The sequence below is a fragment of the Heterodontus francisci genome, chromosome 25, assembly GCF_036365525.1.
Source record: "Heterodontus francisci isolate sHetFra1 chromosome 25, sHetFra1.hap1, whole genome shotgun sequence".
NCBI lineage: Eukaryota > Metazoa > Chordata > Chondrichthyes > Heterodontiformes > Heterodontidae > Heterodontus > Heterodontus francisci.
Genome location: NC_090395.1, coordinates 21,564,632 through 21,585,670, shown reverse-complemented (window position 1 = coordinate 21,585,670; position 21,039 = coordinate 21,564,632). Strand labels below are relative to the sequence as shown.

Below are 21,039 nucleotides of genomic sequence, written 5' to 3'. Positions count from 1 at the left end.
TCATCTGATCTCCAGGACATCACTGCAGGAGTTCCTCAGGGTAGTGTCCTATGCCCAACCATCTTCATCTGCTTCACCAATGACATTCCCTCCGTCATAAGGTCAGAAGTGGGGATGTTCGCTGATCACAATGTTCAGCACCATTTGTAACTCCTCAGATACTGAAGCAGTCCGTGCAGAAAAGCAGCAAGACCTGTACAATATCCAGGCTTGGGCTGATAAGTGGCAAGTAACATCTGCGCCACACAAGTGCCAGGCAATGACCATCTCCAACAATAGAGAATCTAATCATCTCCCCATGACAATCAACGGCATTACGATTGCTGAATCCCCCACTATCAACATCTAGGGGGTTACCATTGACCAGAAACTGAATTGGAGTAGCCATATAAATACCTTGGCTACAAGAGAAGGTCAGAGGCTGGGAATCCTGAGGCGAGTAACTCATCTCCTGACTCCCCAAAGCCTGTCCACCATCTACAAGGCACAAGTCAGGAGTGTGAAGGAATACTCTCCACTTGCCTGGATTGGTGCAGCTCCAACAACACTCAAGAAGCTCGACACCATCCAGGACAGAGGAGCCCGCTTGATTGGCACCCGATCTCCAAACATTCACTCCCTCCACCACCGACGCACAGTGACAGCAGTGTGTACCATCTACAAGATGCACTGCAGCAAGGCTCCTTAGACAGCACCTTCCAAACCCGCGGCCTCTGCCAACTAGAAGGACAAGGGCAGCAAATGCATGGGAACACCACCACCTGTAGGTTCCCCACCAGGCCACACAACATCCTGACTTGGAACTATATCGTCGTTCCTTCATTGTCGCTGGGTCAAAATCCTGGAACTCCCTTCCTAACAGCACTGTGGGTCTACCTACCCCACATGGACTGCAGCGATTCAAGAAGGCAGCTCACCACCACCTTCTCAAGGGCAATTAAGGATGGGCAACAAATGCTGGCCTGGCCACCGATGCCCACATCCCATAAATGAATAATAAAAGTTTCTTTGCATACTTGGCATTATATCCCTCTAGAATTATCCATTAACAGCTCAGCCCTGTTTACTGTGGTCAATGTTATTCTTATTCCTTTGAAGTTTGTCTCTCTTAAACTAAAAACCTTGCTTTGTGACTCTTGCTTCCCCCTGTCAATTCTGATATTCAATTCAATCATATCATCATCAATATTTACAAGATGATCCTTTATGGCAGATTATTAATTTATTCTGGTTCATTACTCTTCACTAAATCTTGTATTGCTTGTTCCCTTGTTGGTTCCAGAATAAATTGTTCCAATAACTACCCTGCGCATTATGTACACAACTTGCACACCGTGTACATGTCCCACACAAAGCATACACGCAACACACACTGTGTACACAGGGACCGTGTGAATAGTCAGACTGAGCCTCACACTGAGACAGTGAGTGACTGCAGTTCCCAATCCCTGGAAAACCCTGATGAAAAGCAGGAAGAGGGGACCTGGTCTGGGATTTGGGATTGAGGTCCCGGTGAGTGAGGAAATCTAACGATAAATGTCCCCAGTAACCCTTCTCCCTGTCACTATCACTGACAGTCTCTCCTTGTCTTTGGTTTTATTACAGAGAGCAGGATCAATCTTCCGGCAGTGAGGAACGGCGTTCCGATGAAGCTGATCCACAGGTAATGAGGGATGGACACAGCAGGGAAAAGGGGGGTATCAGTCACAGCCCATGTGTGTGTGAGGGTGAGATCTGGTACATGGATAGCACCCACAGGGAGAGCAGTGAAGGTTCATGTACCATCAGTGGGCTCAGACAGTGGGCAGGGACTGACTGCCAGGGACTGAGTTACACTGATTGTGGGTGAGAATTGGGAGAGGGGAGAGGGTGAAATAATGGCAGAATCTTCAGACCAGATTCACAGTCACCAGGTGGGCACCTTGTCTGAAAGGAAGAGTTCAGGAATCAGAACTCTGTCACATCTTAAAGGGAAGCAATATTTATATCAACTTTATTTGACTGGAGATAGACAAAGACCATGAATTAAATATGTTCTTCAACTTTTCTGCATCAATGAGAGATATTTTCTTTGATTTAGAAAGAGAACTCAAAAATATACTTTATCGAGACAGCCACATTTCAGTGGATATTCAGTTATATAACTGTTTCCCCTCACTTCATGTTACCTGTATTCTGGAGTTAATTGTGCCAGATGATCAGTTACTGTGTGAGGAAGCCATTTTTGGGTGTTTGCAGAGGGAGAGAATTGGGGTGAAAGCATTTGTGCCAATTCCTCTCTGGAGTCTCACTAGTTTCCCAGCACAATTCTTGTGTGTTGGGATGTGAAATTGGGTGGGGAGTTGAAATGCTGGATCCTGCAGCCTGTGAGCACGTCTGTGATTAGATTCTGATGGAGGGGTGGAGAGAGACAGTGAGGCTGGACATATGAGAGACACAGAGAGTCTGAGAGACAGAGATATTAGAGACTGACAGAGAGATGGAGATAAATAGAGGTGGTTTAGAATACATTATGTGGGAGGATTTATTTTTCATTGTTGATTGAATGCGGTCCCTTTGTATGTTTCTCCCTTCCAGTTGCAGGCTGAGCTTGTCTCTGTGCGCAGTAAACAGGATGAGGCCATCACTGAGATGGAGAGGCTCAAACTGACCAATCAGGAGCTGGAGATGCAGCTGGAGCAGATCCAACAGGAGCTTCAGGAGGCCAAGGATAGGCTGGTGGGTCAACAGGAGGAAGCAGCTCAGCGAGAGGAGAAAGAAGGGTAAGAGATCCCCAGGAGGTGTGTGTCCCATGGTGCATTTGATCATCTCAGTCACTCCCCATCCCTGTATCCGCCATTCCGACGCCACTCACACATTTGCAGCTCCTTCCTGAGGACACACATTATGAACTGCTTTGTTCTCCAATCTCTCTCACCCACAACACCATGGGGCAGAAACTCCACCAAGTTCTGATTTGAAGGTTGAATTCCTGAATTCTCTCCCAGCAGTATTACATAGGAACAGTGATGGACCATTCAACATATGGAGCCTGTTCAGACATTCAATTAATTCATGGCTTCATCCAATAAATTCTTCGCTTCAATTTCTGTTTGTGTTCCCTTCGACCACTGATATTCTAACCTCTTCCTCTACAATGAGATCAGATACAATATCCTTATTTAACAAGTCAACCATTTCCTTATTGGGCATTATATTCTCACCTGCATCTGTCTTTAATGAACCCACATTCCTGCCATTACCATTCTCTTTGTGTTCATGTATTAATAAAGACTTTTACTGTCAGTTTTGATATTCCTAGATATTTTCTTTCTGTTTTCTCTTTATGCTCCTCTTATTACTTTCATTCTACCCCTGTCTCACTTTCCCAATCTGCTGGATTTGCAGTTTGCCTTGTGTTTGTGTCAGCATTTTCTTTTTGTTTGATCCTGTCTTTCACCTTGTTTATTGACCAGGGTTGTTTAACTGCACAAGTGGAGCTATTGTGGGTAAAACACGATTACTTCCCAAAACAGCCGTGTGGATCCTGATGGGGGATTAACCTGCACCTGTTGCTACTGATGCAAACAGTACGGTAACTTTGTGATGCCTGTTCATTAACATGATTGGAGGATACAGCCAGTGTTGGCCGGGCTGTTCAGTGGCTGCACACCACAGGAAGGGGGCCGAAAATCATGAGACTAACACCACTTAAATCCAGCTTATACGTCTTAAAGGGGAGGTGAATTATGGTTTACACAAAATGAAACCAGGTGTCTCAAAGTGTTTTAAGCCAATGAAGTAATTTTAATGCAGAGGTGTCCAACTTACATCCCTCAGACTAGGATCTGGCCCACCAAAGGATGCCATCCATCCCATGTACATATTCCAGAGATGGAAAATTTCCCATGTCATCTTCTTTCAGACTGTCATTTTAAAAAAAGCATGTGGAGCTTCACAGCTGACTGGTGCTGACATCAGGAACAGCAGCTTCCCAACTTCAGACAGATTCAGGGTTTTCCACCTTTTTTAAAAGCCCGCCAGAAAACCCTGAATCCCTTATTTCCATCTATTCTGTCCCATCCATTCATAACATTAAACATCTTTCCATTAAATCATCCTGTATTCTATTCTGTTCTAATGCTAATGGCCACAATTTTCTAAGTCTCTCTGTGTATCTTTCTTTCTCAGACCAGGCAGCATCCTAGAGAATCTGCTCTCTATCCCCTCTTTTGCCTCCACTTCTTCCTATAATGCAGAGTTCACTATCTCCCTGAACCCTTCCTCCTGACTACAGAGCTGGTTACCAGTGGCAATTGCCCTGTTATCGTCACTGCTGGTAAACACAAAGTAACGCTATTCTCCCGCTGTAATTCCTGCTCCACAGACTTCAGAGAACTCGCTCCATCCGACGCCGTGTGACTCGCAATGCTTCCAGCAAACCGGACCCCCTGGGAGAGGATTCTGGGCTCCCTCACCTGAGGGTCGAAGGTCAGGAAGTGACGGTGGGGACTGGAGGTGATGGAGATGGAGCCTGTGAGGAAACAACAACAACTTCAGCAAGAGACGAAACAGCAGAGAGAGTCAAAGAGGTAGCTGGGCCTGGGAACCAGGCTTCTCCACTGTTAGACCCGCAGGAAGGCCTCAGTCCTGCAGGAACTGCTTTACCCATTGCCGTCTCCACAGAGACACTCAGATCTCCTCATAGAGCAGAGGGTCAAAGGGTCCCAGCCATAATTAAACCCACTCTGGATCAGAGACTGGCTGTCACCTGCTTTATGTTTCACTTTGTGTCGGCTGCAGCTTGAGGGAAAAGTCAAAGCAAAGAATATTGAGGGAAGTCAAATACACAGAATGGCCGATACTTGGATAATGACCATAAGTTTCACAAGTTTCCCCATGAGAATCTAGTGGGGTGGTCTTGGAATTTAGCTGGGGAATTAACCTACTGTATACTGCAACCTTGGCACCACTTTTGGGATTAGAGTCTGATGGGGAGGTCGGGTGTGGTTAGAGAGAGAGAGAGAGATTGAGAGACAGTGGGCTGAATTTTCACCACGGAGGTGGGAAAAAGGAGCCGGGTTTGTTTCCGGGCTGGAAACCCACCTCCGGGGAAAAACTGACTAAAGTCATGATTTTCACAGGATGAGCCTTTAATGGTGAGATTTCTGTGCAATTAGAACCAGTGGGGATGTGAACAGAGGCAGGTTAGATGAAGTGTGGGACCAATTTAGACTCCCCACACCCGCCATCACTGAGGCTGCTGGTTGTCCTGAGGGAGAAATCTGCTGATTGTGCCAAAGCCATCCAGAGCAGCAGAGGGGCAAGTGGGTTGGAGAGAATATCTGAGGCAGTTTGGAAGGCCAGAGGATGAAGGACTCATGGCAGATGCTAGGAAAACAAGCGCAAAATGGAGGAAGGTCTTGTTGTGGTCACAGACAAGTTAAACGTTGAGGGAGTGGAAGCCCTTCCTGTTGATGAATCTGAGTGGGCAGTCGCTCGGTGCCTTGATGGCCACATGGGTGCAATAAATGATGCCTGGAGCAATCCAGCGATGACAGCAAAATGCAATGGCTCTCTTCCTGCAAGGGTGCAGCTGTTGTGAAATGAATGTACTGTCCAGCTCTGGCAAAGAGAGCATCAGTAACCAGCAAAATGCAGTGGTGTGCAACTGTTTGTGAGATACCTGTAAGATCCACAGCTGATCCTTAGAATGAGCCAGAAGTGAAACAGTGCAGGGCCACAGTGACTTTGCTGGGTCATGGTGACCAGTGTTGTGAGGTGTGAGGTCTTTGGTGACGAGGTTCCAGATCTATGTGACCATCTGCCTGGAGATTCGCAGTCTCCTCCGTCTCTGGGTCTCTGTCATCTCCAGGTGGCTCCGCCTCCAGCAGTAGATCCTGTGATGAGGGTTTGGCCTCTGTTGCCACTCTGCCCCTATTTCCTCTCCCGTGCCCTCCTGTTGCTCAGGGTTCTGTCCTTCCTGTGGAGGGTGTTGTCCCTCATTGCCAGTGGGCTCAAAATCTGACAGTCGTGCCCCCATCGCCAGCTGCAGCCTTCCTTTTGGACAGGCCACTGCCCAATGGCCCTTGGCAACATTTCCCCCTGTTCCTTTGCCCCCACGATGCCAGGGTGCTGATAGATTGGGGTGGGTGAGATTTCACAGCAAGGGATATAGAATCTGCTGTTTGTGAAGCTTGGTGATAATTGGTGATTGCCTTTTAATTGTTGATTGAATGTGATCTCTTTGTGTGTTCCTCCCTTCCAGTTGCAGGCTGAGCTTATCTCTCTGCGCAGTAAAGAGGACGAGACCATCACTGAGAACCACAAGCTCAAACTGACCAATCAGGAGCTGGAGATGCGGCTGGAGCAGATCCAACAGGAGTTTCAGGAGGCCCAGGACCGGCTGGTGGGTCAACAGGAGGAAGCAGCTCAACGAGAGGAGAAAGAACGGTAAGAAACCCTGTACACACTCTGTGTACTGAGTACATACCCTGTACACGGCATACACACTCCGCACACTGAGTACACACCCCGTGCACTGTGTACATAACCCACATGCTGTCTACACATATGTGTATTGTGTTCAGACAACATTTACTGTATATTAACCCTGCACACTGTGTACACATCCTGTGCAACTTGTACAAACCCCACATACACTATACACAGCCCACACTGTCTATTGAGTACCTACCCTGCACACTGCATACATACTCCGCACACAGTGTACGCACCCCTAGCACTGTGAACACACCCTGCACACTATGTGCAGAACCCACACACAGCATACACACCTGAGGCACTGTGTATGGCCACACACACAGTGTGGGTAACCAGCATACATCATGCACTGCGAACAGACATCATACACTGCGTACACAACCTGCAAATGCAACATGCACTCCGTGCACTGTGTAAACACCCAACACCCTGTGCACATATGTCGCACACACTGTCCACACCCTACACATGGCATACGGACCCCACTCATGGCGCAGACACCCCACATGCCATGTACATACCTCACACACCATGTACACACACTTTGTACACAACCCGCAGGCTGTGCATACACCCTGCACATTCTGTACACACTCCGCACAATGCACACACATGCCACACACTGTGCACACACCCAGCACACTGGGTACACACAGACATTGTGAACAGATGGGGATGGAATAAAAAGCTAGTCTCAATAATGATGATCATGATGCTTCTGGATTATCATAAAAACTAATCTAGTTCACTAGCGTCGTTTAGGGCAGGAAATTCGCCATCCTTATCTGGTCTGGCCTACATGTGACCCCCGACCCAATATGGTTGACTGTTAACTGCCCTCTGAAATGGCCTAGCAAGCTACACATTTGTGTCCAAACTGGTACAGAAAAGTCAAATAAGCATAAAACCAGTGGGACCACCTGACATTGACTTGGGCACCGGAAACAACAAAGGCACACCCTGCCGAGTCAACCTTGCGAAGACCTCCTCACTAACATTTGGGGACTTTTGACAAAAGTGTGAGAGCTGGGCCATAGACTAGTCAAAGAACAACCTGACAATCATACTCACTGAATCATACCTTTCAGCCAATGTCCCAAACTCCTCCATCATCAACCCTGGGTATGTCATGTCCCAACAGCAGAACAGACCCATCAGAGGGAGTGGCCCTGGGAGTCCTCAACATTGACTCTGGACCACATGAAGTCTCAGGGCAATGTGTCAAATATGGAAAAGGAACCGTCCTGCTGATTATCACCTTCTGCTTTCCCTCAGCTGATGAATCCGTCCTCCTCCATGTTGAACAGTGCTTGGAAGAAATCCCAAGGGTAGCAAGGGCACTGAATGTACTCTTTATGGGGGACGTCAGTGCCTATCACCAAGGGTACCGGGTTCATCACTACTGACCAAGCTGGCTGAGTCCTGAAAGATATTACCACTATGATAAATGGGATAGCCTCAGACCAGGATTAGCAGCTCAAAACTGAGGCATTGTGGGCCATCAGCAACAGCAGAATTATATTCAACCCCAATTTAGAATCTTATTGTCCAACATATCCCTCACTCGACCATTACCATCACACCAGGGAACCAATCCCGGCTCAATGATGAGTGCAGGAGAGTATTCCAGGAACAGCACCATGCATATTTAAGAATGCAATGCCAACGTGGTGAAGCTACAACACAGGACTACATGCATGCAATACAGCGGAAGCAGCATGTGATAGACAGAGCAGAGCTAAGCGATCCCACAACCAATGGAACAGATAAAAGCTCTGTAATCCTGTCACATCCAGGTGTGAATGATGGTGGACAATTAAACAAGTAACTGGAGGAGGAGGATCCACAAATATCCCCATTCTCAATGATGGAGGAGCCCAGCACATCTTTGCAAAAGACAAGGCTGAAGCATTTGCAGCCATCTGCAGCCAGAAGTGCGGAGTGAATGATCAATCTCAGCCTCCTCCTGTGGTTCCCAACATTACAGATGCCAGTCTTCAGCCAATTCGGTTCATTCCATGCAATATTAAGAAATGGCTGAATGCACTGGACACAGAAAAGGCTATGGGTCCTGATGACACCCCGGCTGTAGTACTGGAGACTTGTGCTCCGGAACTCGCTGCCCCCACCCCGTACAAAAGTTCCAGTACAGCTACAAAACTGGCATCTACCCTACAATATGAAAAATTTTCCAGGTATGTCCTGTCCACAAAAGTCCAATCTGGCCAATTACTGCCCCATCAGTCTACTCTCCATGATCAGCAAAATAATGCAATGTATTGTTGGCAGTGCTATCAAACAGCATTTATACAGCAAAAACCCATTCACCAATGTTCAGTTAGGGTTTGCCAGGTCCACTTGGCTACAGTCCTTATTACAACCGTCGTCCAAACATGGACAAAAGAGCTGAGTTTCAGAGGTAGGTGAGAGTGACTGACTTTGACATGAAGGCAACATTTGACCAAGTGTGGGAGCCCAAGCAAAAGTGAAGTCAATGGGAAAACTCTCCACTGGTTGGAGTCATAACTAGCACAAAGAAAAATGCTCATGCTTGTTGGAGGCCAATATTTGCAGCTCCAGGACATCACTGCAGGAGCTCCTCAGGGTAGTGTCCTAGTCCAAACATCTTCAGCTGCTTCATCAATGACCTTCCCTCCATGATAAGGCCAGAAGTGGGGATGTTCGCTGATGATTGCAGTGTTCAGTGCCATTCACGAATCCTCAGATACTGAAGCAGCCCATGTCCACAAGCAGCAAGGACTGAACAACATTCAGGCTTACACTGAGAAGTGGCAATTAACATTTACACCACACAAGTGCCAGGCAATGACCATCTCCAACAAGAAATAATCTAACCATCTTCCCTTGACATTCAACGGCATTAGCTCACTGAAACCACCACAATCAACATCCTGGGGGTTACCATTGACAAGACACTTAACTGGACCAGCCACATAAATACTGTGCTACAACAGCAGGTCAAAGGCTGAGAATTCTGCGGTGAGTAACTCACTTCCTGTCTCCCCAAAGCCTGTCCACTATCTACAAGGCACAAGTCAGGAGCGTGATGGAATGCTCTCCACTTGCTTGGATGAGTGCAGCTTCAACAACACTCAAGAAGCTTGACACAATCCGGGACAAAGCAGCCCGCTTGATCAGCATCCCATCTACCTCCTTAAATAGTCACTCCCTACATCAAAGACGTACAGTGTCAGCAGTGTGTACCATCTGCAAGATGCGCTTTCAACAGCTCCTTCCAAACCCGCGACCTCTACCACCTAGATGGACAAGGGCAGCAGACACATGGGAACACCACTACCTACAAGTTCCCCTACAAGTCACACACCATCCTGACTTGGAACTAGATCGCTGTTCAGTCATTGGGAAGATGCTAGAATCTATTCGAAAGGCTGTGATAAATGGACACATGGATGATAATGATCTGATTGGGCACAGTCAACATGGATTTATGAATGGAAAATTATGTTTGACGAACGTGTTGGGAGTTTTTTGAGGATGTTACGAATTGAATTGATAAAGGGGAGTCGGTGAATGTGGTATACTTCGATTTTCAGAAGGCTTTTGATAAAGTCCCCCACAGGAGGTCGGTTAGCAAAATTCAAGCACATGGGATAGGAAGTAATATACTGGCATAGAATAAGGATTGGTTAACAGGCAGAAAGCAGAGAGTAGGAATAAACGGGTCATTCTCGTGTTGGCAGGCTGTGACTAGTGGGGTACCGCAGTGATCAGTGCTTGGGCCCCAGCTGTTCACAATATATATCAATGATTTGGATTTGGGGACCAAATGTAATATTTTCAAGTTCACGGATGACACAAAACTAGGTGGGAATGTGTGCTGTGAGGAGAGTTTATTTAGAGAGTTGTGATTCTTTGCAATTCTCTACCCCAGAGGGCTGTGGAAGCTCAGTCATTGAGTATGTTTAAAGCAGAGATTGACAGATTTCTAAATACAAATGACATAAGGGGATATGAGGATAGTGTGGGAAAAAGGCATTGAAGTGGACGATCAGCCATGATCATATTTAATGGCAGTGCAGGCTAGATGGGCTGAATGGCCTACTCCTGCTCCTATATTCCTTCACTGCTGCCTGGTCAAAATGCTACAACTCCGTTCCTGTTTGTATATCTAAACCACATGGACTGCAGTGGCTCGAAAACACACCTCACTGCCACCTTCTCAAGGGCAATTAGGAATGGGCAACAAATGCAGGCCTTGGTAAACATGCTCACATCTATGAATGAATAAAAAGAATGTGAGGCTGAGCCTCACACTGATACAGTGAGTGACTGTGGTTCCCAATCCCTGGAAATCCCTGATGAACAGGGAACCTGGTCTGGGATTTGGGATTGAGGTCCCGGTAAATCTAACAATAAATGTCCCCAGTAACCCTTGTCCCTGTCACTGTCACTGACAGTCTCTCCTTTTCTTTGGTTTTATTACAGAGAGCGGGATCAATCTCTCGGCAGTGAGGAACGGCGTTCCGATGAAGCTGATGCACAGGTAATGAGGGATGGAAAAGGGGGGATTCAGTCACAGCCCATGTGTGTGTGAGGGTGAGATCTGGTACATGGATGGTACCCACAGGGAGAGCAGTGAGGGTTCATGTACCATCAGTGGGCTCAGACAGTGGGCAGGGACTGACTGCCAGGGACTGAGTTACACTGATTGTGGATGAGAATTGGGAAAGGGGAGAGGGTGAAATAATGGCAGAATCTTCAGACCAGATTCACAGTCACCAGGTGGGCACCTTTAGGGCAGCACAGTGGCGCAGTGGTTAGCACCGCAGCCTCACAGCTCCAGCGACCCGGGTTCAATTCTGGGTGCTGCCTGTGTGGAGTTTGCAAGTTCTCCCTGTGTCTGCGTGGGTTTTCTCCGGGTGCTCCGGTTTCCTCCCACATGCCAAAGACTTGCAGGTTGATAGGTAAATTGGCCATTATAAATTGCCCCTAGTATAGGTAGGTGGTAGGGAAATATAGGGACAGGTGGGGATGTGGTAGGAATATAGAATTGGTGTAGGATTAGTATAAATGGGTGGTTGATGGTTGGCACAGACACGGTGGGCCGAAGGGCCTGTTTCAGAGCTGTATCTTGAAACTAAACTTGTCTGAAAGGAAGAGTTCAGGAATCAGAACTCTGTCACATCTTAAAGGGAAGCAATATTTATATCAAATTTATTTGACTGGAGATAGACAAAGACCATGAATTAAATATGTTCTTCAACTTTCTGCATCAATGAGAGATATTTTCTTTGATTTTGACAGAGAACTCAAAAATATACTTTATCGAGACAGCCACATTTCAGTGGATATTCAGTTATATAACTGTTTCCCCTCGCTTCATGTTACCTGTATTCTGGAGTTAATTGTGCCAGGTAATCAGTTACTGTGTGAGGAAGCCATTTTTGGGTGTTTGCAGAGGGAGAGAATTGGGGTGAAAGCATTTGTGCCAATTTCTCTCTGGAGTCTCACGAGTTTCCCAGCACGATTCTTGTGTGTTGGGGTGTGAAATTGGGTGGGGAGTTGAAATGCTGGATCCTGCAGCCTGTGAGCACGTCTGTGATTAGATTCTGATGGAGGGATGGAGAGAAACAGTGAGGCTGGAAATATGAGAGACACAGAGAGACTGAGAGTCAGAGATATTAGAGACTGACAGAGAGATGGAGATAAATAGAGGTGGTTTAGAATACATTGTGTGAGAGGATATTTAATTTTTTTTATTTAGAGATACAGTACTGAAACAGGCCCTTCGGTCCACCGAGTCTGTGCCGACCATCAACCCATTTATACTCATCCTACATTAATCCCATATTCCTACCACATCCTCACCTTCCCTCAATTCCCCTACCACCTACCTATGCTAGGGGCAATTTACCAGTCTTTGGCTGTGGGAGGAAACCAGAGCACCCAGCGAAAACCCACGCGATCACAGGGAGAACTTGCAAACTCTGCATAGGCAGTACCCAGAATTGAACCTGGGTTGCTGGAGCTGTGAGGCTGCGGTTCTAACCACTGCGCCACCCAATATATTTTTCATTGTTGATTGAATGCGACCCCTTTGTGTGTTCCTCCCTTTCAGTTGCAGGCTGAGCTTGTCTCTCTGCGCAATAAACAGGATGAGGCCATCACTGAGATCGAGAGGCTCAAACTGACCAATCAGGAGCTGGAGATGCGGCTGGAGCAGATCCAACAGGAGTTTCAGGAGGCCCAGGATCGGCTGGTGGGTCAACAGGAGGAAGCAGCTCAACGAGAGGAGAAAGAAGGGTAAGAGATCCCCAGGAGGTGTGTGTCCCATGGTGCATTTGATCATGTCAGTCATTCCCCATCCCTGTATCCTCCAATCCGACGCCACACACACATTTGCAGGTCCTTCCCGAGAACACACATGATGAACTACTTTGTCCTCCAATCTCTCTCACCCACAGCACCATGGGGCAGGATCTCCACCAAGTTATGATTTGAAGGTTGAATTCCTGAATTCTCTCCCAGCAGTATTACATAGGAACAGTGATGGACTATTCAACACATGGAGCCTGTTCAGCCATCCAATAAATTCTTCCCCTTATTTTATGCTTGTGTTTCCTTCTACCACTGGTATTCTAACCTCTTCCTCTACAATGAGATCGGATACAAAGTACTCATTTAACAAGTCAGCCATTTCCTTATTGGCCAGTATATTCTCACCTGCATCTGTCCTTAATGATCCCACATTCCTGCTGTTACCATTCTCTTTGTGTCCTCTTATTACTTTCATTCTAACCCAGTCTCACTCTCTCAATCTGCTGAATTTGCAGTTTTACTTGTATTTGTGCCAGCCTTTTCTTTTCATTTGATACTTTCTCTTGCCTCATTGGTTGACCAGGGTTGCTTCACTGCACAAGGGGAGTTAAGTGGTAAAAGTGTAAAACTCAATTACTTCCCAAAATAGCCACGTGGCTCCTGATGGGGGAATTAACCTGCACCTGTTTCTACTGATGCAGACAGTACGGTAACTTTGTGCTGCCTGTTCATTAACATGATTGGAGGATACAGCCAGTGTTGGCCGGGCTGTTGAGAATCTGCACACCACAGGAAGGGACCTAAAATCATGAGAGACTAACACCACTTAAAGCCAGCTTGTCCCCCTTAAAGGGGAGGTGAATTATGGCTGGAGCAAGAAGAAAAAAATCCTTGCGTTTACAGAATGCTTTTGATGACCTCAGGTGTCTCAAAGCACAGCCAAGGAAGTAGTTTTAAAGTATAGTCACTGTTGTAATGTTGGAAACACAGCAGCCAGTGTGCACACAGCAAGATCCCATAAACAGCAATATGATTATAACCAGATAATCTGTATTTGTACTGTTGATGGTAGGATAAATATTGTCCAGGATACCGAGGGTAGCAACCCTGCTCTTCTTTGAAAAAGTACCATGGGATCTTTACATCCGCCTGTAAGGAGAGAAGAGGCCACGGTTTAACATCTCATCCAAAAGACAGCACCTCCAACAGTGCAGCACTCCCTCAGTACAGCACTGGAGTGTCAGCCTTGTGTTTTGCAGTCAAGTCCTGGAGTGCAATTTGAAACCAGAACATTGTGCTTCAGAGGCAAGTGAGCTCGGACCGAACTGAGTCACAGCTGACACCAAACTGCTGCTAGATGTTATTCTACAATGAATTCTGAGCTGGAAAAATCACAATAATGGCACCACATGGGAGGGAGTTACACGCAGATTAACATAATTATCTGCCTAATCTGCACACATTAGTGAATTTGATGTGAACATAGGAGGTATGATCAGTAAGTTTGCAGATGACACGAAAATTGGTGGTGTCGTTAATAGTGAGGAGGAAAGCCTTAGATTACAGGACGATATAGATGGGCTGGTAAGATGGGCGGAGCAGTGGCAAATGGAATTTAATCCTGAGAAGTGAGAGGTGATGCATATTGGGAGGACTAACAGGACAAGGGAATAAGACACTAGGAAGTACAGAGGGTCAGAGGGACCTTGGTGTATTTGTCCATAGATCACTGAAGGCAGCAGCACAGGTAGGTAAGGTGGTTAGAAAGGCATATGGGATACTTGCCTTTATTAGCCGAGGCATAGAATATAAGAGCAGGGAGGTTATGATGGAGCTGTATAAAACGCTAGTTAAGCCACAGCTGGAGTACTGTGTACAGTTCTGGGCACCACACTATAGGAAGGATGTGATTGCACTGGAGAGGGTGCAGAGATGTTTCACCTGGATGTTGCCTGGGCTGGAGCATTTCAGCTATGAAGAGTGACTGAAAAGGCTAGGGTTGTGTTCCTTGGAGCAGAGAAGGCTGAGGGGAGATATGATTGAGGTGTACAAAATTATGAGGGGCATCGATAGGTTAGATAGGAAGAAACTTTTTTCCTTAGTGGAGGGATCAGTAACCAGGGGGCATAGATTTAAGGTAAGGTGCAGGAGGTTTAGAGGGGCTTTGAGGAAAACATTTTCACCCAGAGGGTGGTAGGAATCTGGAACACACGCCTGAAGTGGTGGTAGAGGCAGGTACCCTCGCAACATTTAAAAAGTATTTAGATGAGCACTTGAAACGCCATACAAGGCTCCTCCGGATGTCCCCAGCATCAGAGATGCCAGTTTTCAGCCAATTCAGTTCACTCCACATGATATCAGGAAACGACTGAAAGCACTGGATACTGTAAAGGCTATGGGCCCTGACAATATTCTGGCAATAGTACTGAAGACCTGTGCTCCAGAACTTGCCACACCCCTAACCAAGCTGTTCCAGTACAGCTACAACACTGGCATCTACCTGGCAATGTGGAAAATTGCCCAGGTATGTCCTGTACACAAAAAGCAGGACAAGTCCAACCCGGCCAATTACTGCTCTGTCAGTCCACTCTCAATCATCAGTAAAGTGATGGAAGGTGTCATCAACAGTGCTATCGAGCTGCACTTGCTCAGCAATAACCTGCTCAGTGATGCTCAGTTTGGGTTCCGCTAGGGCCACTCAGCTCCTGACCTCATTACAGCCTTGGTTTAAACATGGACAAAAGAGGTGAGAGTAACGGCCCTTCACATCAAGGCAGCATTTGACCGAATATGGCATCAAGGAGCCCGAGTAAAACTGGAGTCAATGGGAATCAGGGGGAAAACACTCTGCTGGTTGGAGTCATACCTAATGCAAAGGAAGATGGTTGTGGTTGTTGGAGATCATTCATCTGAGCTCCAGGACATCACTGCAGGAGTTCCTCAGGGTAGTGTCCTATGCCCAACCATCTTCATCTGCTTCACCAATGACATTCCCTCCGTCGTAAGGTCAGAAGTGTGGATGTTCGCTGATCACAATGTTCAGCACCATTTGTAACTCCTCAGATACTGAAGCAGTCCGTGCAGAAATGCAGCAAGACCTGTACAATATCCAGGCTTGGGCTGATAAGTGGCAAGTAACATCTGCGCCACACAAATGCCAGGCAATGACCATCTCCAACAATAGAGAATCTAACCATCTCCCCATGACAATCAACGGCATTACGATTGCTGAATCCCCCACTATCAACATCTAGGGGGTTACCATTGACCAGAAACTGAACTGGAGTAGCCATATAAATACCTTGGCTACAAGAGAAGGTCAGAGGCTGGGAATCCTGAGGCGAGTAACTCATCTCCTGACTCCCGAAAGCCTGTCCACCATCTAAAAGGCACAAGTCAGGAGTGTGAAGGAACACTCTCCAATTGCCTGGATTGGTGCAGCTCCAACAACACTCAAGAAGCTCGACACCATCCAGGACAGAGGAGCCCGCTTGATTGGCACCCGATCTACAAACATTCACTCCCTCCACCACCGACGCACAGTGACAGCAGTGTGTACCATCTACAAGATGCACTGCAGCAAGTCTCCTTAGCCAGCACCTTCCAAACCCGCGGCCTCTGCCAACTAGAAGGACAAGGGCAGCAAATGCATGGGAACACCACCACCTGTAGGTTCCCCACCAGGCCACACAACATCCTGACTTGGAACTATATCGTCGTTCCTTCATTGTCGCTGGGTCAAAATCCTGGAACTCCCTTCCTAACAGCACTGTGGGTCTACCTGCCCCACATGGACTGCAGCGATTCAAGAAGGCAGCTCACCACCACCTTCTCAAGGGCAATTAAGGATGGGCAACAAATGCTGGCCTGGCCACCGATGCCCACATCCCATAAATGAATAATAAAAGTTTATTTGTATACTTGGCATTGTTTCCCTCTAGAATTATCCATTAACAGCTCAGCCCTGTTTACTGTGGTCAATGTTATTCTTATTCCTTTGAAGTTTGTCTCTCCTAAACTAAAAACCTTGCTTTGTGACTCTTGCTTCCCCCTGTCAATTCTGATATTCAATTGAATCACATCATCATCAATATTTACAAGATGATCCTTTATGGCAGATTATTAATTTATTCTGGTTCATTACTCTTCACTAAATCTTGTATTGCTTGTTCCCTTGTTGGTTCCAGAATAAATTGTTCCAATAACTACCCTGCGCATTATGTACACAACTTGCACACCGTGTACATGTCCCACACAAAGCATACACGCAACACACACTGTGTACACAGGGACCGTGTGAATAGTCAGACTGAGCCTCACACTGAGACAGTGAGTGACTGCAGTTCCCAATCCCTGGAAAACCCTGATGAAAAGCAGGAAGAGGGGACCTGGTCTGGGATTTGGGATTGAGGTCCCGGTGAGTGAGGAAATCTAACGATAAATGTCCCCAGTAACCCTTCTCCCTGTCACTATCACTGACAGTCTCTCCTTGTCTTTGGTTTTATTACAGAGAGCAGGATCAATCTTCCGGCAGTGAGGAACGGCGTTCCGACGAAGCTGATCCACAGGTAATGAGGGATGGACACAGCAGGGAAAAGGGGGCATTCAGTCACAGCCCATGTGTGTGTGAGGGTGAGATCTGGTACATGGATAGCACCCACAGGGAGAGCAGTGAAGGTTCATGTACCATCAGTGTGCTCAGACTGTGGGCAGGGACTGACTGCCAGTGACTGAGTTACACTGATTGTGGATGAGAATTGGGAAAGGGGAGAGGGTGAAATAATGGCAGAATCTGCAGACCAGATTCACAGTCACCAGGTGGGCACCTTGTCTGAAAGGAAGAGTTCAGGAATCAGAACTCCGTCACATCTTAAAGGGAAGCAATATTTATATCAACTTTATTTGACTGGAGATAGACAAAGACCATGAATTAAATATGTTCTTCAACTTTTCTGCATCAATGAGAGATATTTTCTTTGATTTAGACAGAGAACTCAAAAATATACTTTATCGAGACAGCCACATTTCAGTGGATATTCAGTTATATAACTGTTTCCCCTCACCTCATGTTACCTGTATTCTGGAGTTAATTGTGCCAGATAATCAGTTACTGTGTGAGGAAGCCATTTATGGGTGTTTGCAGAGGGAGAGAATTGGGGTGAAAGCATTTGTGCCAATTTCTCTCTGGAGTCTCACTAGTTTCCCAGCACGATTCTTGTGTGTTGGGATGTGAAATTGGGTGGGGAGTTGAAATGCTGGATTCAGCAGCCTGTGAGCACGTCTGTGATTAGATTCTGATGGAGGGGTGGAGAGAGACAGTGAGGCTGGACATATGAGAGACACAGAGAGACTGAGAGACAGAGATATTAGAGACTGAGAGAGAGCTGGAGATAAATAGAGGTTGTTTAGAATACATTATGTGGGAGGATTTATTTTTCATTGTTGATTGAATGCGGTCCCTTTGTATGTTTCTCCCTTCCAGTTGCAGGCTGAGCTTGTCTCTCTGCGCAGTAAACAGGATGAGGCCATCACTGAGATGGAGAGGCTCAAACTGACCAATCAGGAGCTGGAGATGCGGCTGGAGCAGATCCAACAGGAGCTTCAGGAGGCCAAGGAACGACTGGTGGGTCAACAGGAGGAAGCAGCTCAGCGAGAGGAGAAAGAAGGGTAAGAGATCCCCAGGAGGTGTGTGTCCCATGGTGCATTTGATCATCTCAGTCATTCCCCATCCCTGCATCCGCTAGTCAGATGCCACTCACACATTTGCAGCTCCTTCCTGAGGACACACATTATGAACTGCTTTGTTCTCCAATCTCTCTCACCCACAACACCATGGGGCAGAAACTCCACCAAGTTCTGATTTGAAGGTTGAATTCCTGAATTCTCTCCCAGCAGTATTACATAGGAACAGTGATGGACTATTCAACACATGGAGCCTGTTCAGACATTCAATTAATTCATGGCTTCATCCAATAAATTCTTCGCTTCAATTTCTGTTTGTGTTCCCTTCGACCACTGATATTCTAACCTCTTCCTCTACAATGAGATCAGATACAATATCCTTATTTAATAAGTCAACCATTTCCTTATTGGGCATTATATTCTCACCTGCATCTGTCTTTCATGAACCCACATTCCTGCCATTACCATTCTCTTTGTGTTAATGTATTAATAAGAACATAGACAGTCAGTTTTGATATTCCTCGATATTTTCTTTCTGTTTTCTCTTGCTGCTCCTCTTATTACTTTCATTCTACCCCCGTCTCACTTTCCCAATCTGCTGGATTTGCAGTTTTCCTTGTGTTTGTGTCAGCATTTTCTTTTTGTTTGATCCTGTCTTTCAACTTTTTTATTGACCAGGGTTGTTTAACTGGACAAGTGGAGCTATTGTGGGTAAAACACGATTACTTCCCAAAACAGCCGTGTGGATCCTGATGGGGGATTAACCTGCACCTGTTGCTACTGATGCAAACAGTACGGTAACTTTGTGCTGCCTGTTCATTAACATGATTGGAGGATACAGCCAGTGTTGGCTGGGCTGTTGAGTGGCTGCACACCACAGGAAGGGGGCCGAAAATCATGAGAGACTAACACCACTTAAATCCAGCTTTTACCTCTTAATGGGGAGGTGAATTATGGTTGACACAAAATGAAACCAGGTGTCTCAAAGTGTTTTAAGCCAATGAAGTAATTTTAATGCAGAGGTGTCCAACTTACATCCCTCAGACCAGGATCTGGCCCACCAAAGGATTCCATCCATCCCATGGACATATTCCAGAGATGGGAAATTTCCCATGTCATCTTCTTTCAGACTGTCATTTTAAACAAAGCATGTGGAGTTTCACAGCTGACAGGTGCTGACATCAGGAACAGCAGCTTCCCAACTTCAGACAGATTCAGGGTTTTCCAACTTTTTAAAAATTCCGCCAGAAAACCCTGAATCCCTTATTTCCATCTATTCTGTCCCATCCATTCATAACATTAAACATCTTTCCTTTAAATCATCCTGTATTCTATTCTGTTCTAATGCTAATGGCCACAATTTTCTAAGTCTCTCTGTGTATTTTTCTTTCTCAGTCCAGGCAACATCCTAGAGAATCTGTTCTCTTTCCCCTCTTTTGCCTCCACTTCTTCCTATAATGCAGAGTTCACTATCTCCCTGAACCCTTCCTCCTGACTACAGAGCTGGTTACCAGTGGCAATTGCCCTGTTATCGTCACTGCTGGTAAACACAAAGTAACGCTATTCTCCCGCTGTAATTCCTGCTCCACAGACTTCAGAGAACTCGCTCCATCCGACGCCGTGTGACTCGCAATGCTTCCAGCAAACCGGACCCCCTGGGAGAGGATTCTGGGCTCCCTCACCTGAGGGTCGAAGGTCTGGAAGTGACGGTGGGGACTGGAGGTGATGGAGATGGAGCCTGTGAGGAAACAACAACAACTTCAAGAGACGAAACAGGAGAGAGAGTCAAAGAGGTAGCTGGGCCTGGGAACCAGGCTTCTCCACAGTGAGACCCGCAGGAAGGCCTCAGTCCTGCAGGAACTGCTTTACCCATTGCCATCTCCACAGAGACACTCAGATCTCCTCATAGAGGAGAGGGACAAAGGGTCCCAGCCATAATCAAACCCACTCTGGATCAGCGACTGGCTGTCACCTGCTTTATGTTTCACTTTGTGTCGGCTGCACCTTCAGGGAAAGGTCAAAGCAAAGAATATTGAGGGAAGTCAAATACACAGAATGGCCGATACTTGGATAATGACCATAGGTTTCACAAGTTTCCCCATGAGAATCTAGTGGGGTGGTCTTGGAATTTAGGTGGGGAATTAACCTACTGTATACTGCAACCTTGGCACCACTTTTGGGATTAGAGTCTAATGGGGAGGTTGGGTGTGGTTTGAGAGAGAGAGAGAGAGATTGAGAGACAGTGGGCTGAATTTTCACCACGGAGGTGGGAAAAAGGAGCCGGGTTTGTTTGCGGGCTGGAAACCCACCTCCGGGGAAAAACTGATTAAAGTCATGATTTTCACAGGATGAGCCTTTAATGGTGAGATTTCTGTGCAATTAGAACCAGTGGGGATGTGAAGAGAGGCAGGTTGGATGAAGTGTGGGACCAATTTAGACTCCCCACACCCGCCATCACTGAGGCTGCTGGTTGTTCTGAGGGAGAAATCTGCTGATTGTGCCAAAGCCATCCAGAGCAGCAGAGGGGCAAGTGCGTTGGAGAGAATATCTGAGGCAGTTTGGAAGGCCAGAGGA

The 21,039-nt window shown here is 46.7% G+C and overlaps 1 protein-coding gene across 11 annotated transcripts in view; it reads left to right on the top strand.

Annotated features, from left to right (window-relative positions):
• Positions 1 to 21,039, top strand: part of LOC137383779 (trichohyalin-like) — a 251,631-nt gene that overhangs the window by 171,943 nt on the left and 58,649 nt on the right. For 9 of the 11 annotated variants that reach the window (XM_068056969.1, XM_068056972.1, XM_068056968.1 and 6 more), the window contains 9 exons: positions 1,606 to 1,663; positions 2,578 to 2,762; positions 4,367 to 4,571; positions 6,248 to 6,432; positions 10,951 to 11,008; positions 12,584 to 12,768; positions 17,294 to 17,351; positions 18,266 to 18,450; positions 20,057 to 20,258. In XM_068056969.1, the coding sequence (XP_067913070.1) occupies positions 1,606 to 1,663; positions 2,578 to 2,762; positions 4,367 to 4,571; positions 6,248 to 6,432; positions 10,951 to 11,008; positions 12,584 to 12,768; positions 17,294 to 17,351; positions 18,266 to 18,450; positions 20,057 to 20,258 (1,321 nt within the window). The remainder of the gene's footprint in view (positions 1 to 1,605; positions 1,664 to 2,577; positions 2,763 to 4,366; positions 4,572 to 6,247; positions 6,433 to 10,950; positions 11,009 to 12,583; positions 12,769 to 17,293; positions 17,352 to 18,265; positions 18,451 to 20,056; positions 20,259 to 21,039) is intronic. The other 2 variants (XM_068056970.1, XM_068056971.1) reach the window with 2 other exon arrangements.